Source organism: Pantherophis guttatus, chromosome 2, assembly GCF_059756535.1.
Source record: "Pantherophis guttatus breed Tessera chromosome 2, ASM5975653v1, whole genome shotgun sequence".
Taxonomy (NCBI): Eukaryota; Metazoa; Chordata; class Lepidosauria; order Squamata; family Colubridae; genus Pantherophis; species Pantherophis guttatus.
The window spans coordinates 215,833,750-215,860,044 of record NC_142064.1 but is presented as its reverse complement, the minus strand read 5'-3'; the positions used below and the strand labels follow the sequence as shown (position 1 = coordinate 215,860,044).

The following is a 26,295-nucleotide window of genomic DNA, read 5'->3' as shown; positions in this document are numbered from 1 at the left end:
AACAGTGATCGGTTTCCACAAATACCTTGTCATAGCAAAACCTGTTAAATCACAGGTAGATTAATTTCAGAAATAACAGGTGATGGAGGTTTTACAGTTTACAATACAAAGATAGTATTTTAAAAATTTGAACAACAGTAATTCTGAAAAGGTGAAATAATTGGATACTTCTTGCTTTAATGCCTATAGAAGAGAAGAGGATGCTGCTCTGGCTCTAATCTGTTAGCAAGTGGCATCTGATGGGGCCTAGGAAGAGAACCTTATCTACCATGGCACTTGCTCTATGGAACATCAGGGGTGGGTTCTACTTACCTTTACTATCGGTTTGCAATGGGGCTGCGTGTGCGGTCTTCTGCGCATGCGCAGAAGCATTTTGATGATGTCGGGGTCGGTGGGTGGAGCTTCCCGCCGGTTTTACTACCGGTTCTATAGAACCTGTGTGAATCGGGGGCAACCCAACACTGAACATCACCTTCCCTCCCCATCCTATTATTGAAAACAATGGTTTACCTATTTTTGCCATACACAAATAAGTTGTTTTGGACCATTTTCCTTAATGAATCAATGGACCAGTATAATGCTTTTGATTCATTTGTTTAACTGGATTCTCTTTCATTTTAGGACTTGGTCTGCAGTAGCTGCACCTATTTAGAAAACCCAGATAGAAATCAAGAGAGTGGGGGGGGGCTGATGTGCTTCAACAGGCTGTGAGTTTGAGTCATCATAAGCTAAACCTGGGAGCATGTGTAACATCACTCTCTTTTGTCCCTCAACATCAGGCTTAGGGGATAACCAGTTGTTCAGTTCCTGTCATAACCAATGAATCAACACTTGGGTTTTTTGTTTTTGTTTGTTTGTTTGTTTGTTTTTTGAAAAAAAAAACAGTCCTTGCACTCGCGGGAAAAACTCTACAAAGAAGAGTATATTAACTGAATAAACATGCCTTTAAACCACTGAAAATATTAAAGAAAACAACTGAAGCATGACTTATGCAGTACAGAAAAAAAACCAGCTGTTTATATTCCATGAAATGCGAAAGGCCAAACTGCATGTTTTAATGAAATGTTTTCCTGCAATCCTTTTATTCTCAATAGCAATAAAAAGTAACATTAAAAATAACATTTGAAAATGATAGAATTTGTGGAGACTTTTAAAGGGATAATGAAATTAAACTAGTAACTACCAGCCATTTCCCCATTGCATTTCTATTGCTAAAAACCAAATCGCCCTTGTTACTTTCCCAGTTAAAATAGCACTAATCCCAAGGCTGGTTTTTAGGGCTTCATTGTATTTCAGGACTTCAAAATACAGTTAACTGTCTGTAAACCTGATTTAACTTTCTTCCAAGAAAATTGCTGACTGCCAAAGAGAACATTTGTAGTCTGGTGCATCTTTAGCATATAATTATTTTATTATTACATTATTTTAAGATACAGAACTAGTCTTAGATAGACTAGAACTGTAGTGGCAAATTTATGGCATGCATGTCACAGGTGGCATGCGGAACCATATTGGTGGGCAAGCAAGCTCAGCTCTGGAGCGCCAGGTGATTTTTGGGCCTTCTGGGCCCACCGGAAGTAGGGAAACAGGTTCTTTCCGGCCTCCAGAGGGCCTCCGGGGGAGTGGGGAAGACCATTTTCGCCCTCCCTGGGGTCCTAGAAAGCCTGTGGAGCTTGGGGAGGGCAAACAACGGGTCTTCCAGTCCCACTGGAAGTCGGCAAATGGGCCTTTTCCAGCCTCCGGAGGGCCTCCGGGGAGATGGGGAAAGCTGTTTTCGCCCTCCCCAGACTCGTAGATAGGCACTGGAGCCTGGGGAGAGCGAAAAATGAGCTTACCAGACCCACCGTGCCATCACGTGCCAAAAGCGCAGGGAAGTCGTGCACACATGTGTGGGGGGGCAGGGCAGGGTGCATAGAATTATGGGTGTGGGAATGCACACATGTGACACCCCCACTGTGCTCCCCCCACTTTTGCCACACGATAGCAAAAAGGTTAGCCATCACTGGACTAGAACATTGGGTCCTATCTAACAAAATGAAATTCAATGGTGAAAAAAGTAAGGTTCTACATTTAGACAAGAAAAACCAAATGCACAGATATAGTATCGGTGGTACCTGGCCCAATAGTAGTAACTGTGAGAGAGATCTTTGAGTCCTAATGGACAATCACTTAAATATGAGCCAGCAGTGTTCTGCAGCTGCCAAAAAAGCCAACATAGTTCTAGGCTACAGTACATTAAGAGAGGGATAGAATCAATATCACATGCAGTACATAAATACCACTTTATAGTGCTTTGGTAAGACCACACTTGGAATTCCACATCCAATTTTGGTTGCCACAATATAAAAATGTTGAGACTCTAGAAAGAGTGCAGAGAAGAGCAACAATGATGATTAGGGGACTGGAGGCTAAAACATAAAGGATGATTTCTGGAATTGGGTATGTCTAGTTTAATGAAAAGAAGAACTGGGGTGACATGATAGTAGTGTTCTGATATCTCAGGGGTTGCCACAAAGAAGAGGGAGTCAAGCTATTCTCCAAAGCACCTGAGGGCAGGACAAGAAGCAATGGATGGAAACTAATCAAGGAGAGAAGCAACCTAGAACTAGGGAGAAATTTCCTGACAGTGGAACAACTTGGCTCCAGAAGTTGTGAATTCTCCAACAATGGACATTTTTAGGAAGAAATTAGACAACCATTTGTCTGAAATGGTATAGGGCTTCCTGCCTGAGCAGGGGGTTGCACTAAAAGATGTTTAAGATCCCTTCCAACTCTGCTATTCTGTTATCTATTTTGCATTAAAAGGACCAACGGCCTGGTTTGAAGAATTCATCCTCCGCAGTTTTCATAGTTGTATAAATTTGTTTATCACTTCCTTCTGCAAATGCTCAGGCATTAAAGTTATTCTCCCGCCCTCCGCTTCCATATCTACTGAAATAGCATGACTAAGTATACTTATAGACTTAGTCTTTCAAAAAAGCTATCAGAGTATTAACGTTCTAGAATTTTTCTTTTCCACTTCATTTGCCTCTCTCACATATCCTGGTATAAAATTTCCTCCTACCGTATCCTGACATGGAATTGCCTTCCCAACATATCAATCAACATATAATTAATATTTTCAAGTGGCTACAATCTCATAACCTTTTCCTTATTTATCACAACCAATTCATGTATCACCGATGTATATTTTTAGCTAGGATTTTTTGTTTCAGTTGGTTTCATTTTACACTTGCTACATTGAATATAATTTATTATCTTGTTATCCATTAATCATGTGGTTTGAAGATATATATCTGGAAATCTTTATAGACTGCTCTCAACTCTCACCATTTTAAGTAATTTATTATCACCTGCATAGATTTTTTCACTATTCACTTGACTCCAAATCATTGTTCCCCTAAGAAATAATAAAATCTTCACTGTTACATTTTTCCATTGTAAGTACTGCCAATATACGTGTATCTTCTGGTGTCAAGTTATTATTCTCTTATTGCAGAACTCATAGATATGCTAGGAAACCTTGGCAAGGGACACTTTACACAGCTAATTCTATTAAAGTATATAAATGTTTTACATGTCATATATCACTCTTAATGTATTTGCCAGTTTACTTTCAACTCCATAGTCATACACAGTTCCATAGTAAGCATCTATTCATTTTTCATGTACTTTCTCTACATCAATAAGGTAGTTCTTGGCTTACAACAATTCATTTAGTGACTGCTTGAAGTTAAATGGCACTGAAGTGATCATTTTTCACACTTATAATTGTTGCAGCCTCCCTGTGATCAAAATTCAGATGCTTGGCAACTGATTCATTTTTATGATGGTTGCGGTATCCCAGGGTCATGTGATCCCTTTTGTGACCCTCTGATAAGCAAAGTCAGATTCATTTAACAACCGTGTTACTAACTTAACAACTGCAGTGATTTCCTTAACAATTGTGGCAAGAAAGGTTGTGAAATGGGGCAAAATTCATTAACAGCTGTCTCGCTTAGTAACAGAAATTTTGGGCTCAAATTTGGTCATAAATTGAGGACTACCTATGCTGTGGAAACATTCATTCATTTTCAATATAGGGGTCTGCTAATTACAAAAAATTGGTCTGTAACTCCCCTAGCCATCATAAAAATGCACTGCATTTCCCACATTTTTCTAAATGTCACCTTTTGAATCTTTTCGATAAAAATTTTGCTACAAGCAAAAAATCCACTGTAGAAAGTAATCCTCCTGTAGTTTCCATGAACTCTTGTTATCATTCCTGTTACAAAGGAGAACAATCAGTCTTCCAAAGTACGGCAGATATGCAATCTTCACACAAATAATAAGGAGGTCATATGCCCATAAGCAAAGATCATTTATACTGTAATATTTTTTCCAATTACGTCTTTATAATTTATAACTTTCTTCACATTTATTTAGTAATATTCCTTTAGAATCAGAATAGAGCTGGAAGGGACCTCAGAGGTCTTCTAGTCCAGCCCCCTGCTCAAGCAGGAGATCCTATACCATTTCAGACAAGTAACTGTCCGGTCTCTTCTTAAAAACCTCCAGTGATGAAGCACCCACAACATCTAAAGGCAAGCTGTTCCACTGGTTAATTGTCCTCACTTTACTTCAGTTTCATCCTAAATAATTTTCATTTTGAATCCTATTTTGTCCACTTGACTTGGCTTTCCATTTTCCAAAGCAATTTTTTTTTTATTTCCACCAAAATAGATGTGCATTTTCTGTATTTTTTAATCTTACCTTTTCCTTGGTCTCTTTGACCACATTCTTGTCAAATATTTTTACTATAATTTATAAACTATAAAATATATTTCTTTCAATTTTTCTTTTTTTCCCCCTAAGCATTATCTTATAGGAACAGTTCCTTACCCACAGACTGTTTCACTTTATCATACTACCAAGCATTATTTTTCATGATTCCTATTAGTGTAACTCTATACAAATCTGTGTCACTCTGCCAATGCAATTCTTTTCATTCTGTTTGAAGCCGCTTCCATATCATAATTCCCTACGGCAACTCATTCCACTGGGAGATTAATCTGTTTCATTTCATTTCATACAAGCTGCTATCACAGGTCCCCATCCTATTGGCCTGGAAACTTATAAAAAAACCTGGAAAATTTTGGGCTCAACTACATATAATAATGCAGAAAATTTTAAAGATTAATATACAATTGAAACTAGAGACTTTCCTTTTGGGACTGATGGATAAGAATTTGGGGGAAAAACTTTGTTTTTGTATAGGCATAAAGATTATTATATGCACAAAGATAGATTATTCAACTTTACTCACAATGGAGGAATGGATGGTGAAGATGATGGAACTTGCTAACCTGTCCAACTTACAATTTTAATTAGATACAGAATATTGTTTAAGTTTAATGCTGATTGGAAACCTTTTATTGACTTTTTGAGTGAAATTTTAAAAAAGTGAATTTATGATGCATGGTTGTGATTAGGAAAAAATAGATTATAAAACTGTAAACAATGTGTAACCATAGCCTAAAAGATCATATATTTTTATTTATACTTATAATTGCTGTAACAGAAAATTAAAAGTGACTTCTTTATATTCTTTTTTCTTCGTTTTGATTTCTGCACTTTTATCTTTGTTCTTTTCTTATTTTTCTTATTTTCTTTTTTCATTCTAAATATTAGTTTTCTTATTAGACTTTCCATTTTATAGTTCTAAGAGTTATAGTTAAAAAGATGTATAAGATACAACCATTATAATAAATAATGTATGTATATGTGTGTGTGTATATATATATATATACATGTATGTTTTCTCAGGTTTTCGCGGGTGTTTGTATGTAGGTCTTTGGTTATTCGGGTCTTCTCCCACGTAAAATTGGAAGTGTCTTGGCGACGTTTCGACGAAGTCTCATTCGTCATCTTCAGGCTGGTGTTCTCGGCTTCGTGCTTCCAGGAGCTTCGTGCTGAAGATGACGAATGAGACTTCATCGAAACGTCGCCAAGACACTTCCAATTTTACGTGGGAGAAGACCCGAATAACCAAAGACCTACATATACATGTATATGTATATATATGAGTGTTTGTGTTTGTGTGTGTGTATAATTCCAACAGAATGAAAACGTCAGGGGTTCTGGGCAAAATCTGACCTGACAAAGATTATCGTGGGGATGCAGTCTTGTTGTTTCTCCTTCTTTCTCTTTCGTGACATAGAATCCATAAGTAGTGGCTGCTGGAACTAGAAAAGGGAGTGCCAGGGAGCAGCTGTGTGAAATCCCTAAGGCCTAGATCTACACAGAAGGGAGCCTATAGAGGCTGTTAGGACAAAGTTGAAAGCCAAAGATTGGAGAAGAATGACTGGTGTATTTCTATTGTGAGAACCAGCCAGGGACACAAACATTTGGAGAAAGAAGTATCAAAATGGGAGACTCAGAAGAAGGGGGACGGAAAGAGAAGAGATAGAAAAATTAATATTGGAGAATTATACTGTGAAATAATAAAAGATACAAGAAATATTAACAGAAATAAGTGAAAAGACACAAGAGACTAGGAAAGCTGAATTGAACTGAAGTAAGAAGTGAATGTCGCATTCCAAAAGCAAGCTGCAGATCTTTCAGAGACACATAAATGAATAGCTTGAGAGACAAATTCTTTTATTCATGGTCCTTTAAGGTGGTTGAAGAAGGCAGAAGGTGATTAGCTACACTGTACTTGCACAAATAGGGAATCATGTAATCAATAAGTAATCATGTAATACTGGAATTACATATTTTGAAAAGATATAAAGCTGAATGCATTCAAATGCTTATCTTGGTTTCAAAAAGTCATTTTAATAAACATACAGCAATAAGTAGAATTCCAGTTCAGGAGAAGTTAATGGGAATAGGAGCTCTAGTTGGTGGTATTTCCTAATACTGGAGATATTGTTTTTTCCTGTTATTCTGTTCCTAAATATACACAATTCCAACAAGGGAACAAGCATGAAAATAATCTCTGAGAGATTAGTCATTTATCATGAATAGGTTTCCAGTAGCCTCCTTAATGCATACAGTATTAAATTAAGTTGATTGACAAATACATTAGTCAAGCCTGTGTAACAGACTGAAAAAGAAATTTTAGGTAACAAGATTATATACACTGTATCTTTCTATAAAATACACCAATACGCTATGTTTGATCCAATGATTCGGGTTGATTATGACATTCACATTAAAAATAGGTGCCTTAAATCCCTTTGATCTGCATGCATTTTATTGCTTCCAATAGCACAGGTGTCTGTTCTGAATCTGAATGACACAATGAGCCCAAACTCTTGCTTAATAAACAATACTCAGGAGGATAATAATGATCTCATGTGCACCCTCACTACCTCTGTGACTTCTACAAACAAAGCCAAAGTGTTTCACTATGGAAAGTAATAAAGCTAGAGGACTAACTATCCCACAAAAAAGCTTTTTCAAAACTAGTATGTTCTTTGTATATCATAGAGAACAAATGGAAAATGGATCTATGTGTGGGAGAAGAGTGCAGAAACTGGGGGCAGGGTGAAAATAAGAATCAGCCTAGAATCCCTATATACTAGCCATAGGTGAACTAAGTCCAACTCTCCTTGAGTGCATAACTCTAAGCAGGTGCTGACCATTAGTTGAGAAGATTCTTGTAAATACTGTAGACTATAGCAATAAATTAGTTTAACTGATCCTTTGTATATGCGGACCTGGACTGACCTGGACTGACATTAGTATCATATGCATTCAGCAAAGAAAAGCTATTACGCAAATTAATGGAACAGAAATTTGTTATTACTATACAGACAAATACCCCATTTAAGCAGCCATAAAGTGATCAGCTTTGACAAATATAAAAAGTAAATAACCACTGATAGCATATTATTATTTTTATGTAACCAAACATAACTAATTAAGTATAAAAAATAACAGAAATACAAATGTTCCATCTACCCAGCACTTTAAAGCTAAATATGGGGAAAGCATTATAGCAGTAGCAATAACACAGATTTATATACCACTCCACAATGATTTACAGCACTCTTTGAGCAGTTTACAATGTCAGCATATTGCCCCCAACAATCTGGGTCCTCATTTTACCGACCTCAGAAGGATGGAAGGCTGAGTCAGTTTCGAGCCCTTCAGGATCACACTCCAAACTGTGGGCAGTTTGCCTGCAGTACTGCATTCTAACCACTGTGCCACCACCAGAATGTCAAACAATACATACTGTATATATTTCTGAAGGAACAATCTTTTTGGATGAATCTAGCAGAATAAATCACTTACTACTCAAGCCAGAAAAATGTCTTGGTGGTTACAATTCAGCAATATCTCTGGCCCTCCTTTCTGATCAATCCCTCCAAATATATTTCTTACACCCACCTTTGGTTTATAGTTTCTCATCCAGAAAATTATAGACACCTTTTTGACATTGGAGTGTAGCAAAATTGTTCCTTTTGTGTTTAGATATGCACACTTCATACTACTCTAAGTATTTAAAATTCTAAGCAAGAGCAAAATAGTATTTTCTTTTAAAAATATCCCCTAAATGCAAATCTGATTGTTCTCTGCCTGTACAGCTCAAAGATTTATAATAATCTAACAGAAGCAGTCTGATACAAGTCAGCAAATAGTAAAACTGGGTTTAAAAAATTGTCTTTGAACAAACAGTAGTTAGTTTTTTTAGAGTAAGATGTAAGATATTTTTTAAAAAAATACTCAAGTTTAATGTGATGTACTTAAATGATATTTCTAAAATAAATAACATTTTAAATAGTACATCTAGGCAAAATGATAGAGCTGGAAATGTAGCAGTGCCATCAAAATTCCTTTACTACTATACAGTGGTACTTTGGTATTCAAATGCTTTGAAACTCATTGAATTTGGTATTCAACACACTTTGATGTGAAAATTTTGTCCTGGTGCTCATTGTTTGTTTGGTACTCAACACATAAGCTATAACTTGTCAGTGCCAGCTTCCTTGTGACTCACTACATTATTTCTTACGGGAAAAATCTGTTTGTTACTCATCATTTTTGGTACTCATAGTACCTCCCAGAACCAAATAAGGATGAATACCAAGATACCACTGTAATTTTATTCAGTTTTCCTCTAAGGCTTCTGAGAGCATCAAACACAGTTCTCATCCTATACTGACAGGGTTTGAATATCATACTACGTCATAAAAAAACAAAAGCAAATTAGACCACTCTAAATTATTTTGCTATACAGCAATATGTGTCTGGCCCAACATCACTTTTAAAATTTCATGACTGGATGGAGTTTGACCCAAGCTCTTTAGTCGAAACCCTAAATACAGTTAGAAAGAAACATTATAGTATTTTGTTGGTTCTGGTAAGAAGACTCCTGAAAAAGATATAATTGTGTATGTTCCAGAGTGATGGTGAACAGACGTTTTTCAGAATTAGTCAAATTAAGGATATATTAGATTAAGCAATTAGTTTGTGAGCTTTTAGAAAAAATACAATTATGGATCGATACAACATACTGAACTAATCCAATCTTTTCTGATAAAGTGATTGGTTTACTTTAATTGATATAAACACCCTTGATTTCAGGAAAGCAATTCAAAAACCTCTCCGTTCTAGAAGAGAAGATGGCAAAATATGGGCTGGACTATGTTATCATTAGATCAAGAGAGAGCTAACTGAACAACTCTATCCAACTGAGTTAACAGTAAAATGAATTTCCTTCCCTGCCCCCCCCAAAAGCAAATGCAATCACCTATCATGTGAAGATCAAGATAAATCCTAATATTCATCTCCTTACCCAAGGAGTAGAATGGGAATCAAAGCAAATTTGCTGCCTTCCTTGTTCAATATACAATCACATAGTATCTTCCTGCGACTTGATGGTAAAACTCATGTAAAATTTGTAACTAGCTTAGTAATTGAGGTAACAATAAAATTGGCAACTCCCCCTTAGTCAGGATAGTGTGGATTTAAAAAACAATACAGATTTTACAGCACAGAGCAAATGTTGAGGTTGGTCTAAGGATTGTGAACTACGGTTTATGATATACGTAAATTTCCAATTTCAAGTCTAAGTCCTTTTATTTTGTATGCTGTAAATCGTCCACCAGAAGGCAAGATAAATTAAGCATCAGTAATTTAGAGAAAGAATTGGAAAATTTAGTGAATTTGTCTCATAAATTATGCCAGTGCATCAAATTGCTGCTTTGAAGATTTCAGATATAGGATTGATGAAAAAAATAATTCAAGACAGGCGGTAGAACAACAAAAAATTCCATCAAAGCCAAGAGAATTGTTTCCAGTAAGGAGAGTAGGAATGGAGTGCTTCGTGATATTGGCAGCGTTTCTGTCTATGTTTAATTTAAGGAGTGACTGGTCCTTCTTTAGAGCCTCTGCTGCTTAGCTTTCTTTGGTTGCAGCATGATTTAGAATGAGGTATTTTCCCAAGGCCAGACCCTGGCTCCTTATCAGAATTAGTGAACAGCTGCACTGAGTCAGATGCATTACTCATAACTTAGGACAGTTTGTTGTCTCTTGAACTGCAGGTGACAGTCTGGTTGGTTCTCAGAGTGGTCCCTAACAGATTGGAAAAGAGAGACAATGGTTGGAGGAAATGCAGACTGTGAGATTCTGTGGCTTCCATAACTGCACATTTAATCTTATCCCCTCACTATCCAATGTCAAATACAGAGCTAGCTTGCCTAAAGGAACTTTTTGAAAATAATTTCTTGATAAGATTTCAAAAACTAACTTCATATTTTCTTATGTTCTTCCTCGTCCCCTGGACAATACTCCCATCTTTGTCAAAAAGGATGGTTCTGTCTACAGTATATGCAGTCCATGATTATTTACTCCTGAACTCTCTAGTAGTTAGAGATCACTGTCTTTGATTCTTACTGTGAACAGTTTGAATATATAGTAATGCCCTAAGATTGGTATCTTATTTTCAGAGCCTTACGATTTTTCATGATTTTCTGCTTGAGTTCTTAATTGTTCATTTGAATGATTTGCTGATTTATTCTGAAGATCCTGTCCTCCATACTTTATGTTCAAGTTCAGACAGTGCTTTATGGCTTCAGTCTACACAATAAATTATAGAACTGCATCTTTAAATTCTCCTGTGTCGAACCATTTGGCCTACCTACCACATTTCAATCAAAAGTATTCAGCTAGGACAGAATTCATTTTGTTGTGGGATCTCCTCCTACATATATCAGGTATATTCAGCATTTGGGAAGCTTTGCCAGTTTTTGCCATAAGTTTATTCCTCATTATGCTGTATTCATCCTACTCAGAAGGTGGTTTCATTTAAGTGAAATACTGAAGGCAACTCAGTCTGGCATTTACTTTTCAGCCCATTTTCTATCATCCAGATCTCACCTACCTTTTTTCTTTCTTTTTTTCTACAGATTGATACTTCTGATTTTGTCTTGGAAATTGTGCATCTACAATCGGTTTCAAAGTCTAACAGTAACATTTGCATTTCTTTTCTGGCAAGTTCTGCTTTTCAAAAGAAACTATTATGTTTTTAATAAAACTGAGAAAACTTTGCAGCATTCGCTGTTTTCTTGAAATACTGAATACCTTATAGAGATTCAAACAGGCCACAAGAATTTAGAACATTTATAAATACTTCACAATCTTACTCAGTGCTGTGTCACAAGGTCATGATTTTCTCCTTTACTTTCAAATGCCTTACATGTCTACCTTGAACAATGAGAAACTTGGGGCTTTATAATGTAAGCATAAACATTTTTACCGTGTAACTTTCTTCCAACCTCAACTTTATGGCTGGAAAATTTTAGCTTCCCTCTTCTAAAACCTGACGAGCCTATCTTGTGAAAATTTTGGGAGTTTCCTTCTTTAACTGACTGAATCTAGGTTCTAGCAAGGTAATTGGGCTAAACCATAACTTTTACTTGTGGTTGAACTCACTTATAAGAACTTATTTTTTTGGCTGCCCTCTTATTAAGTCAAATAATATTTAATGGGGCAAGATGTCTAAAAGCACAGATGCCTATCTCTTGGAAATTGTTTTCCAAAAATATACCTCAGAGCAAAAAGATAAAGCATCATCTTTTCCATCTACTTATGTAGAATAAAAAAGGAAGGAAGAAATAATGGGGGAAGATGCACATTATGTACAACTGATTAGGGTTACTTCACATAACACGGATGGATGGATGATGGATAGATGATAGAGAGGGGAGGAGGCAAGCAGGCAGGCAGGCAGGCAGACGTGCCATCAAATTGGTTTCAACTCTTAGTGATCACATAAATAAATCTTCTCCAGGATAATTTGTTCCTAACTGGTCCTTCAGTCCCGTCACCCTCCTTTCAATAGTATGTTCATTGTTGCTGTAATTGAATCTATCACTTTGCTGCTGGCCATCCTATTCTTTTCTTTCCTTCCACTTTCTCCAGCATTTAGACTTTTCAAAAGCTAGTTCTTTGCATATGTGTCCAAATATGATAATTTGAGACTGATCATTTTTGTTTGAATGATAATTGGATTAATTGAATTAATTGGTCCTGTTATCTACTAGTCTGCTTTCCATGATATTCTCAAGAGTTTTCTTCAATCTCAAAGTTTATAAGTCTAACTTTGCATCCATAGTATCACAGGAAAAATACTGCCTACACAATTCTGATCTTTTAGTATAGAGACTTCTAAATATCTGTTTTAAGACCAAAATAACTATTCTACAAAGTGCCATTTTGTAGAGTTGTGTTTCTTTATGTTGGTTCCTTTACTATTGACAATCAGTCCTAAAAGGCAGAAGCTATCCACCACTGTAGTACAAATAATCTTTGACTTCATTTAGTGACCATTCAAAGTTACAACATCACCATTCATTTAGTGACCATTCAAAGTTACAATATCACTGAAAAATGACTTATGTTTTTCACACTTATGACCAAAGCAGCATCCCCATGGTCACATGATCAAAATTTGGATGCTTGGAAACTGATTCATATTTATGAAGGTTTTGTGTCCCGGGATCACGTGGTAACTTTTTGTGATCTTCTGAAATGCAAAATCAATGGGGAAGCCAGTTTCACTTAACAACCATGTTACTAACTTAACAACTGCAGTGATTCACTTAACAACTGTGGCAAGAAAAATCATAAAATGGGGCAAAATTCTCTTAACCACTATCTCGCTTAGCAACAAAAATTTTGGGCTTAATTGTGATTGTAAATCAAGGACTACCTGTATCTTCATTATCAGTTCAAAGGCTAGTTACTGAACCAGTTTTCATGAATCTGGTTTTCTTTGTATTTAACATTAAATCCTTTTCACTATGCTGAGATGGTTGCAGATCATTAGCATTTTCTGCTACTGGAACAGAATAACCAACATAGTGCAATAATTAAAGTTTCTTCCTCCAGTTTTAAAATCATGCTCATCTTCTTCCAATCCAGTTTCCCTCAGTATGTATTCATAAATAAATAAATAGAGGGTACATAGCCATGTCTCCCTTTTCTGCTGATCTAGAAGCAGTCTGTTTCACCATGTTATGTCCGGAATATGGCTTCCTAATCTGGGTATAGATTTCACATACAATGAGATGTTCTATATCATTTTTCTAAGCATATTTCACAACTTGATATGACAGAATAAAAAAAAAATTCTTTCACAAATACAAGAAGATATATACTGTATTTGCTTTTGCAGTCACCTTTTTCTTTTTTTTAGGTGAGTCATATTACTAGGTTTGAGGATATTATTAGAGATAGGATTGCAAAGTCTTGCATAGATTTTCAATAATACAAAGTAAAATAAACCTATTTAGAGTCATTACTTTCACATGGGAAATTTAAGATTGTACAATTTTAAGAAGGTAAAAGTGTTATCTCATTGGGACATAAATTTATAACAGGAACATAAATTTGTCATGAAATGCAGAATGCTTTGTCTAAAACTCTGTCCCAAAAAAATGCTGCATGTATAATTTGTCTCTTTCTTTTGCAGCTTCAAATAACTCAAAACATTAATCCTGATTAAGAAAGGCTAACTAAGAATTATACAGGATATGACCCCAATGCTGAATCATGGAAATACTTGTTTAATGTACCCCAGCCAAATTTCTCTAGTTCTTCCTTTTCATTGAAATCCTGTGTCACATTTCACTTTATTCAAGACAGGTGCAAAAGCTATGAACAGAAAAAAAAAGCAATAAATGAAATCTCTGCCCAGAGTAAATCTTAGGAAGATGCTCAAAACAACAATGATTCTGCATAGTGTAAGAGAGGACAGAAGGAAACTCTGGAAGGTTTTGAAGATTCTGTTGTTATAACCTACAACAACAAAGTAGAGTTCCAACAGTGTATGCAGTGTTTGTTTCTTGATCTAGGCTAAGTTGAAGGGATGACATCACCCAATTTTCCAGAGCACCTTTTTGGGTCATGGGATATTTTCAGCCTTAACAGGCAGCTGACCTCAGAAATCAATGTGGCCCTAGTTATTATTTGGCAGGGAGCCTCCTAGGAATTCCAGGGCTTTTAATCCAGAATGCAAAGTCAAATTAACATCCCCAAAAGCAATGATCAAGAACACTACATGGATACAGTCACCAGAAGTTAATGATAACCAGTCAGCGGGCTTTAGCATTTCATTATTTTGCTAAGGTCAGTGACTGAGATGCTGTTTATTGTATTTGATACTCCAAATAATTGAAGTGTCTTGGGAAAAATAAATACTATTTCTGCTGATATAATATTGTTCCTTTAAATCTGTGATGGCAAACCTATGGCACCTGTGCCACAGGTGACACGCAGAGCCCTCTCTGTGGGCACGGGCGCTGTTGCCAGGTGCTCTTCCGGGTTCTGTCACGCGCATGTGTACCAGCCAGCTGCTTTCTTCCGGGTTCTGGCACTGTGGCTCACACGCGTATGTGCTCCAGTTTCGGCACTTGGTGCCGAAAAGGTTAACCATCACTGCTTTGAACTATTGCAACCTGAATATGTACAGACTGTAGAAAGTAGCTGGGTGTTAAACTAAGTAAAACTATTTCTTGAAATTGCAATAGCAATTATTTTTTTAAAAATAAAAGAGAAAGAGAGCCTTTTCTGTCATAGCCCTCTGGAACATCATATCCTAAGGTGAGATTGGTTGCAACCTGCTCGCTTTCCAGAAGGCCCTCAAAATTTCAGGCTTGGGGACACCAAGCAAATATTGGTTATATTGTATATAGTTAGATTGTACTCTCCTCTCGTTTTATTAATGCATTTAAATGAATTTACAGTATAATTTTAAAAATTGTTTTAATGGTAGAAGACTATGATTTTACTTGTGTTTTAATTTTAACTTTAACCCTGAAATGCAAGTGAGATGGATGGCCATATTAATAATGGCCATAATAAATAAATAAAATAGAGTTTCTTGTAATGAAATCTTATTTTTTATAGTAACTAAAATGTGTGTATCATTTGAAAATAGAAAGCAAAAATGGTCAGAGAACAAAAATAGGGATACTAATGAACTGTATCACACATTTCTATGGCAGATTTATTAACTCTACCTGACATATGGATTTTGATATAACTTAACTGAATTGATCGATCTATCTATCTATCTATCTATCTATCTATCTATCTATCTATCATAGATTCCACATTTTCTCATCAGTTTTCATTCACTGTTAATATCATGCTATCTTATTCCCTATGTTTTACTTCCAAAAGCTTTGTATATGTGTATTTTGCTTTTTATTAAATGCATACAAGTCCTACTAATGCAAACACTACAGTGCAACATATTTGTGATTTGCACATCTTTATACCGACAACCTGGCAAAATAAACATAACAGCTTGTCTCTATCCTTCCTGGACACTCTGTATGTATGTACATTTCACTTCCATTGCAAGGAATGACCGAGACTAAATTTAGACATGCAAAATGACTGGTAAAAACCAGAAGTACCAACACATCCAACCACTTCCAATTTGTAGATATAACAATAGAAGGCTGTAAATAAAAACTTATTCCCACCATCCCTTCTGCCCAAGGCCTATCGTATCTCCTCTGGGGGCTTTACAATATTGCATTTTTTCCTTGGTGCTGGAAAGTTGCTGGCAAGAAGGCAGGAAGTAAATAAATATAATGCTTGAGTTCATCCTCCTTGGATGAATTCCTCTCTCCAACAAGAAGATCTGCTAAGGAATCATGTTAGATCTAGGGCAGCTTTCAAGGGACCTCGGGATTACAGTTCAATTGTTAAGAGACTTTGGAATCCCAGAATGTATAAGGCAAAATAAACTCTCAATAACTAAAAGCTTTTCTATTCAATCTATGTTCTAAATAAGATACCTTCATATTCAGTTATAGATGCAGTGTGTACCTACAAAAATGAATTATAACTTTACAAAGAAGCCCCACTACATTTTTAACAAATATTTTTAAGCTACTTTGTATAATGTGGCTTTAAAAAATAGATACTACTATTATCTGTATCAATACGAAAATGCCTTGATGAAAATGTATTCAATTACTATGCATTAATGGAGGTGACCTGATTCCCTGTTTCTAGGCTTCCTCCCATGGTACTATAAGAGCAAATTTCAATAAATGGTTGTATGGTCATGATAGGTTATTTGAAACCTCCCTGCAATATCCAAGCCTCTCCTTCTTCAATTGAGAGGAAAAGTGTCAAGAGTGTTCCCTTTCTATTAGTCTTATAGCAGTTGGAATAATAGTGTCATGGAAGCATTACATGAAATTCCAAGCTGATCCTGCTTAAAGCAGTCTCAGAATGAGTGTTTCAGCTGCCCAGGAATACCATTCCAATCTTTCCCAGTATATTATATGGTGCATGCAAATTTAAATAATAATAATAATAAGAAGAAAAGCAGGTGAGCAAGAGGGGACCACCCAATTAGCTGCTGCAAGATCGCACAGACTGACTACAAACAATGCCATGACAAAACAACAAAAATGCATTGGAATATATGGAAGAAATGCCTTTTGCCTCCAAGCAAGAGCTGGTGGGACCACAAAACAGGCAAAGTAAACAAAAATGCAGAAGTTAAAAGGCTCTGGGATTTTAAAATTCAAATAGCTAAGCACCTGCTACATAACACCCAAGCTTAACAACTGTTGATAGGAAAGACAAAAAAGTCTGGAGATGACATGGCAGTACCTGGAGCAGCAGAACTGAAGAGAAAGAACTTGAGAAGATCACAAAATACAAAGATTTGCAAGTAGAAGTAGAAAAACTGTGGCAAAAGGAAGCAAAGATAGTACAAATAGTATTTGGGTACAATCCCAAAACAATTGGAGCATCACTTGTACATCATCAGTATGAACAAAATCACCATCGGACAATTACAAAATGCATCTTTACTTTTTTTTTTTTTTAAATTTGATTTATATACCGTCCTTCTCCGGAGACTCAGAGCGGCTTACAATGCGCTAAGCAATAGCCTTCATACTTTTGTATATTTATACAAAGTCAGCTTATTGCCCCCACAAACTGGGTCCTCAATTTACCTACCTTAGAAAGAATGGAAGGCTGAGTCAACCTTGAGGCTGGTGAGATTCGAACTTACGTAATTGCAGACAGCTGGTGTTAATCACAATGCTATCAGTCTGCTGAGCCACCAGGCCCGTTACTTGGAATAACTTACATTCTACAATACCTTTATCATCATCAAATAACATTTACCTCTACCAAGTTCTTAGGAAAGACTTGATAGGTAGATAAAAAAGCCAAATCCAGTCTAAACATCTACTTGATTGTGACCAACTATAATAAAAATACACCACTTGAATACCATCAGCAGTCACCCTCAGTCAAATACTAAGGGAAGTTTTATTCAGAAAATCTTACATCTAGAGACCATCAAGCAACAATGTCAACATCAATAATTGCAGGTCTTTTGGAAGGACACAATTCTTGGATAAAAATGTCAAATCTAAATATCTGGCTGACTGTGCAACCAATCATAATAATCCTCAAGACTTTCCCCAGATCAGTCAAGGGGTTCTGAATAGCAAACTGTAAAGTACACCGATATTTTCCCAGTCTATCTCCCTGTCCCAACATCTGGTTTTCTCGTGGTGAGCTAGATGAAATTCTAAGAATTTGATGGCTCCACTTGTCTCAATGTATCAATTGGGTTTGATATTCCTAAATAATAGATATGTTCTATAATCTACATTTACATATTGGGATATTTCAGAACAATTATAAAGTATTAGTAAAATTTCTAGTAAATTGTAAAACCCCATACTTTGAATTAAAAACAACATGCACAGATTTCTTATCCAAATACCGTGTTTCCCCCAAAATAAGACCCTGTCTTATATTTTTTTGAACCCTGAAATAAGCACTTGCCTTATTGCCATACACTCAAAAGCCCGATTGGGCTTATTATCAGGGGATGTCTTATTTTGGGGAAAACAGGGTACCTGTAGTATATTTTGTTTTTTTCTTCTGTTTATTTCTGCTGTCAAAATTCCAATAGAAAGTAAGAACTCCAGTTGCTCTAGATGTATGTATTTAATATTAAAAACAAGAAAATGGATAGCCTTGCTGATAGATCTTATTTTTAAAAGAATGTAACAAAAGTAATTTATTTTATTATTTAAATTTTTATAGTTGTGAATTATTGAAGAATAGTTTAACGGTATACAATTATACATGACCAAGATGTTACTCTCCTTGGTAGTCCATGTTAAAAAAACCTCTTCTATTTGTTTTGAATATTGTCATTAAAAACAATTCTTTAAAAACAATGAAGAAAGTCCAGTTGCCTTCTGAAAAAGCATCTTTGGGACAACCATGACCTGGATGTCTGAGAATCTCCATAGACCTTTAGCTATTCACTTTGGGATGAACATCCTTCGAATGGTGTGAGAGTTTGAACAGATTTCCAGAAAAATTGTACACTGCAGGAACCATTTGCACTTCAGTTTGAAATGCAGACAACACAGACTCATCCCCAACAGCCTGCACCTGTCTTCCACAGTGAAGGAACACAGGACAGAAAACATCCTGCAACCAAGAAGGCTCCACACACATTTGCACTACTCAGGTGACCCTGAGGACACAGATAAACCAATGACTCTCTAAAAGGATGCAAATGACCAGTGTCTGCAAAGAATATAAATCCTTCCATTCCCAACCATCCTGTCAGAGCTGAAGAAGCTTCTTGGATGAGAAGCCAAATGTCTTGAAAGAAAGAAAAAAACAAAACAAGAACATACAGTTGCCTCCTGAAAAAGCACCTTGGGACTCTCAAGCTAACACATAACTCAGGAGGAAGCTGAATTCACCAGAGGCGATGGCAACAAGACAAACCAGCTGCATATTAATCCTGAGGTTTTATGGATCAGGTCAGAATGTTTATGTACGGTCTCTCTGTCTCTCTGTCTCTCTGTCTCTCTGGTATAAAGAGAGAAGTGGAAGGAGTCATGGTATAAAAGGCTCTTTTTCTGGTCCCAACCAGCTGAAATTCCCAGGCTGATGGGGATTTATAGCATGTCCTTTCTGCCAGCACAGATGGGATGAGTTAATCCCATTGAGGAGAGCTGGTTTCACAGATATCTTAGATCAGGGGTCCCCAACCTCTGGTTTGTGGACTGTTACCGGGCCACAGCATGCCAGAAACCAGGGCCCGCAAACAAGTGAAGCCCCATCCATGGGATGCAGGCAGCATGCAAAACCCTTCTGGCCCACGGAAAAACCTCACTCCACAGAACCAGCCCCTGGTGCCCAAAAGGTTGGGGGCCTCTGGCCTAGATCCTCATGTTATAAAACAGGACACTTGAAGATCAGAGTCTCGTCAAGATCTCATAGCTGAATGGCCTTGGCTCCCATATCTGAGATTCCCATATCAGAGATATGTCAATGAATCTCTCCTGTAGAACTGGTTAATAAGTTATATTTCATGTACTGTATAGGTTTCAGACCTAGGCTAGTCAATCTCTTAAAAAAGGTTTGGTTATGAAAGGTATGCAGTCAAATGCCATCTATAGCATCACTAGCATATGTAATTTGATATCTAATCTTAACAGCTTTGTATGCAGTATTCCTTCCAACTCAGACAGATTATTTGATCTGTCAGATATTCATGAGATTTTTCTACTTCAAAAATGCTTTTAAGACCTGCATATGTAGTATACTCAGCAATAAAAATGAACAATCACCCATGTCTGACATAAGATGGTCAAAATTTTCTCAGTGTAGTCACAGTGGCCACAGATGAAGGCAACATACTCCAGTTTTTCATGTTGTGAATGAGGCCAGGAGTGGGGTAAAGACTGGGCAATACCAAATGTGATGGGCTTTGTCAACTTTCAGTTTAATTAAAAGATAGTTAACCTAGTTTAACCTATTTCACTGATTCAATATGGTTCTTCCTTGTTTATTTTTAATTAACATATGAAATTTATAAATAATTTTCAACACAGCTTGGAGATCAGAGTTGGTGTTTGGGCTTGGACTGGATCCCTAGTAAGAGAAGGTTAGCAGAAAATAATATGATATTGGAACAGAGCTCTCTGATAAGGAACCAAGGTCACAGATAACCTCATCCAGTTTGGATTAATTGTCAGGCATCTATCAGATGATGGTAGGTAAACTTTCAATTTGTTTACATAGAACCATGCTCACTTGCTATTTCTAGTGGCTCCCAGCTGCCAGCTGGGATTGGGCTTTGCAGGCAAAAGCATAGCAGGGAAAGCAGAGAATTTGAGTCTAAGCCCAATGCTGCACCAAAAGGTGTTAGCTAGAACCAATAAACTAGTGACAAATTTCCAAAATATATTTCATGTATCTTACTGACACCCATTTACCTTATTTAGCAGTGCCAGTGAGAGAATGAATTTGAGCCCACATGTACTGTTATGAACATTTGTACAATAAATAGGCAGGGGTCAAAAGCAGCCACTGAAATATTCAGAATTACTTATGATATACCAAAAGAGATAATTCTCTATAGATAGCAATTCATGGTAGTAGTGGAGTAGCAACTGCACAGCATATAGAAAAGTATATCTCTGTTTTTTTCTGCATCTATTCAGTCTATCAATTAAGCAGATAGTATTATAGTAGTCACTCCAAACATTTCTCATTATAGACTAGCAGTTACTTCATACATTATAAAATGCAAAATACAAAGATAAAAAGACTCCTATTCCCAAAGTACTACTTCCAGACTAAAATAATAAGCACATACATCTGTCAGATGTCAGATGTTAGTTATAATAATGCAAGTAGCCATGGGAACAGACATAGAATTCTTTGTCTGTTTTTATGTGATACTTTCATAAATACACTTAACATGAATGACCATTGAATTTTCTTACTGCTTTTGTAGTTCATTAGGCAATCGATTTGGGAATGGAGGTGCCCTCTTTGAAAAATTGACGTTGGCTATTGTTCAGGCCCTGACTTTTTATTTTTCCTCTTCAGAAATATTTTCAGGAAGAGCCCTACTTGCACATATCCAAGGAACATTATATAGATATATGGTGGCTTGCTTTCCATAATGCAAGGTATGGTATTGAAGCCATTCCTGTAGAAATGCTGCAGCAATTGCAGAAGAGTTTTCCTTTTCTATAAAATGATTGTGAAACAATGGAGCACATAGTAGTAGAAAAAGATCACCAGATCCATAGACATCAAAACACTAGATGTGTAATTCTTAAAGCAACAGATTCAGGTAATGTTGAATTCCTTATAGCATTGTTTTGGCTTTATAATAGTACTTATACCTCTTTACCTGACTACACTCTTTAAAGATATACAGAGTCAGAAAGAATTAATGTTATTATTCATGGAAGACCCTAAACTGAATAAAGCTAAACCCTAAATGAAAAATTATTGCATTGTGCTGTCCCTGGCCTTAAATCAAAATTTGCATTGACACCCCCATCCCCAAATTGATTGCCTAATGAACCACTGCTACAGTATATAAAATATTCTTCTTTCTCCAGAAATAATACTGTATCTAGAAGTGTATATACAGTGCATGTTTGATTCCTCCCTCCCTTATATGAAAGTTCTTTGAGGGAATTTGCTAAGACGTATATGATTTATAAAAAGAGAGGACAGCATTTTTCAAATTCTTAACATACTATTTGGGAGATTAATATTTTTGGGAATTATTTTAAATTTCATTAATTTTTGAACTCTTACTTGAAAACTGAATATGACATTGCATTAAATTGGTTATTTTTAATGCCTTATAATTGCCACTGATACTTTATTTTTCCCCCTTCTTAAACTACAGCAAGTGCTGAATAGTATTTAAGGAAAACACAATACAGGAACCACAGGTAGCAAGAAATTAAAGGCAGACGAGAACATGGAATCTGATTTAGATAAGTAAGAGGATGGCAGCTAGGATGCAAGCCAGATACTAAAGAAGAGAAGCACCATCTTACATTCTTGCCATGGAAATGCTGCAGAAGATGAATGGAGCAATCCATCCCCACTATCAAAGTCTAGCAGATTGGTCAAATGTGTTGTAAGCTAAGGTTTGTATGTTGATTTCTAAACAAGAAAATATGGGTTCACAGGTATATAAAAATATTGCATGCAGCTTGTTTATATGGAAAATAGTTGGAAATTTGACTAAACACAGAAAGTTATAACTACAGTATTAAGAAGCTTTTAAAAAATTGTACTTCTATATTGGAACTCAAATAAAAAGAACATTAAAATACTTTGTAAAAAATACATTATTTGTTGTTAACCTCATACCACAGAATCTGCTAAATGCTCTGCAAGCTACTATAATCACTTTACCATGGTTGTACACATGTACTAAATTAATTTATATGTTCATACAAATTAATATAATTATTATGCTAAACATAAATGTGTATTTCCTGTAGAAGTAAATATATCCTCTAATTGGTAACTTCAATTCTCTGTTAATGATCCAGTTTAGCAAATCTTCTGCAGACTTATTTTCTCTTCTGGTTTTAAAGAGTCTTCAGACAAACAAACAAAAAAACTGTTTTTCATATTAACTTTGTTACTTTATCAGTTAATAAACAGAGACATTTCAGAAATTTTGCCTTGCCTGCAATTTTTGAAACCAAATTTACCATATTTGGAAAACTAAAAAAATGATGCATGAAATTCTATGCTGCATAAATGGATAGATAACAGATAACAGATAGATATGTTGTAGCAAATAGAGGACAGTTCCCAAGGGTTCATCAGTATCATTAATCAATAGGAAGAAAAACTTTTATATTATGTATGCAGCTCCAAGAAGCCAAATAAATATGGAATCTGAGGAAATATTTGACTATTACCATTTTGGTTTAGAGTCAGACTATAGTACATGTTACTGGATCAAGCTCTTCTAAGTTATTCTGTTTTCACATCAGGTACCAAATATCTTTGAAAATTCTTAAGCAAATGGGGAACATGTTTATAGTCTCAAATAATTTGTCCCTGGAATATGATATCCAACATTCAAATCCTTTGAACATGGAGGTACTCATAACTAATTATCATAAACTTACCTTCCCAAGTCTGGCACCTTATACAGTGTACATATGTTATGACAGCAACATGCAAATTCCCAGTTATGGGGTACTACTACATCTGAAAGACTCTAGGTTTGAAAAACTATCATAAAGCAACCTGTGTTTGAATATATCATAAGTTATCAAACACTACAACTTATAGTTCTTTGTCTTTTTATTGTTATTTTGAGTTAGATATTAAACAGTTAAAGTACCTCTCTATACTACTTTATTTGTTTGCTATCCTTACCACATAATACTGAGAAAAGTAACCTCCAGGGTAAATCAAATGACACTGAATCATTAAGAATTTTTCATTAAAATTCAATTCACATACACACATACAAATAAGTAAAAAGATTATTAAAAATGGAAAATGATAATATGTAATACTAGGATCACATCTGTTAAAACCTAATTGATTTTCATGCTCTGACACAAAAACATCTAGATGGACAGCTCCGCTAACTTGTTGCAGCAAACACAATATGGCCATTTTGTTCTTGTCTAATGTCATACTGCTACTGCATGAGATTGAATGTATTTACTCCCAACAAATACTTCCATGCAAGCATATACTAAATACAGCAGGCTTTATGTCTGAGGATCATGTACAGAGCTGCATTGTTAGAATCCTATTCTGACACCTTTAACATCAACAAAACCTTTGTTTAAAAAATGGTATTATTGACCCTAAAAGGAACATATAAGCATGACTGATAAACAATAAAAATATGAGATTTAAAGTGTTATGCAAAATATTCCCCTTTAAAAATAATTCATAAATAATTCTGTACAGTATAACATCTTCTTAAAATATATGCAAATATATTTTGACTTGCATAGAGGAACTTAAGCTGTTTATCTTCAAGCTGAGATCAATTGTGTTTTTTTAAGAGGTCCAGACAAACACAATCTAGCCCAAGAGGACACAGTTTATATATTTGGTGCTTATTTGGTGTTTATGAATTTGCTTTACAAATTTTATTTTTCTATATATTGAATGTATTCTTAAAATAATTTCAAGCTAATGCATAATTTACTTCCTAGACCAAATAAGTAAAATTGTCTGGTTCTTAATATGACAGATAACCTCCCTTCCCCCCCAAAATTAATCATGTTAAATATTCAAGCTATGTAAGCAAAGTTCATGCTAGAACTACTTGCGTGTGAGAATACACGCAGACCTAAAATGTGACTTCCCACGCTTTGTCTCATCTTTTTAACCTGCGATTATTGCTGAATTCCAGCATTTACTGAATATTCCTTTCCCTGCTGAAGAAAAGCATGGCATCTGCAAGTCAAGGTTTTGGATGCCATGAAACATTCCTCAAGTGTACCAAACCTGGAAACAACAACTTCCTAGTGCACATACTGCTTGGCCAAACATGCACATGTGCAACAATGAACATGTGATCATCCTGAGGCAGGCTGGACTCCTCTTTCTGCCTCCCTCCTGTGTCAGTCCTTTGCAGGAAGGAGGTGAGTTGCAAGTGGCCCCAAGCCCCAGCAGGCCAGAAGCAGCCCCCCCCTTACCCTACATTACTGCTGCCCTTCCACCTTGGCAAGCCAGCCTCAGGTGGCCATGCCCTTTGGCCTCGCTGCAGCCCAATGGGGGTAATGCCACAGGCAGGGGTTCTTTCCAGCCCCTGAGGTGGACACACTCCCGGTTTCTTCGCACTGCCACGGCCAGGTCCCCCCCCCGGACGGTCAGGACAGACGTTCCCCGCCTCTGTATCGCTCCCAGCAGAAAGAGGGACTGGGGATGTGGGGGGGGGGCGCCTTACCAGTCCGTCTGAGGCTCATCTATGACCAGGAGCAGCTTGAACTTTTTGGCTGCCGCTGAGGAAGACGACGAGGCATCCACCAAGCCCGCCGAGGCTGCCGTCTGCTTCACGGCATTGGAAAGGGAGCTGAAGAAGCTGCTGCCCACCGACTGTTGCTGCTGCTGCTGCTGTGGCGGTGGCGGCTGCTGAGACGGCTGAGGCGAAGGCGCTGCCGGCTGCGACTGCTTGCGCTCCGAGGCCGGGGAAGAGGACGAAGGAGCTGCCGAAGAGGCAGGCGGAACCGCCGGAGGGGGAGGTTGTTGAGGCTCCGGCCGCTGCAAGTCGGTCATGTACCCATTGGGCAGGTTGGCGATAAAGCTGCTGTCCGAGAGCCTGCGCCGCAGAAAGTTCATCATTTGGCCGCCGAGCCGAGAGGGGAAGTGGCCGCGGACGAGAGGTGAAAGGAGCAGAAAGGAAGGCTGGCTGGCGGCTTTTCCGCTTTGCCTGCCGCCTCGCTGGGTGCCGGAGAAGGAGGGAGCAGGAGCGCTGCCGCTGTTACGTGCGGGAGCCGCCGCGGCTGCTGCTAATGCCGCCGCTTCCCCGCTTGTCCCGCCCTCCCGTCTCTAGGTGGCAGCCGCCCAAGCCGTTGCCGCCTTGCCTTGCCTCGCCTTGCTCTGCTCTGAAGGCGGGAGGGCGGAGGGAAGGGACGCCAAACCGCGCCCTTATCGCCCGCCCCGAAATCAACGGGGGTCCTCTTGAGAAGCCCGCGTTCAGCCGCCGACTCCCGTCTCTCGGCGGGAAAGCTCCCGCGCTTTCGGCATCCTCCCCGCGCGCAAAACTCCTCGCAAAAAACAAAAACAACAACAGCCCTGGTCCTCTTTTTTTCGCCCTGCGCGTTTAGTTGAGAGATGCCACGGGCGTCGAGGTGTCCGTGGGCTAAGGGTCAACCGTGCCCCGCAAAACTCCTGGCTCCGACCATTTTGAAAGGCGAGGCTCCGCTTCACCCGTGCAAAAAGAGGGTAGCTGTCATGGGAACGCGAGATCGT

The 26,295-nt window shown here is 37.3% G+C and overlaps 1 protein-coding gene across 1 annotated transcript in view; it reads right to left on the bottom strand.

Annotated features, from left to right (window-relative positions):
* The window catches only part of SYN2 (synapsin II), a 114,019-nt gene extending 88,089 nt beyond the window's left edge, over positions 1 to 25,930 (bottom strand). Inside the window, exon 1 of the mRNA XM_034438202.3 lies at positions 25,271 to 25,930. Coding sequence (XP_034294093.1) covers positions 25,271 to 25,665 — 395 coding nt within the window. The 5' untranslated portion in view covers positions 25,666 to 25,930. The remainder of the gene's footprint in view (positions 1 to 25,270) is intronic.
* Positions 25,931 to 26,295: the final 365 nt, after the last annotated feature.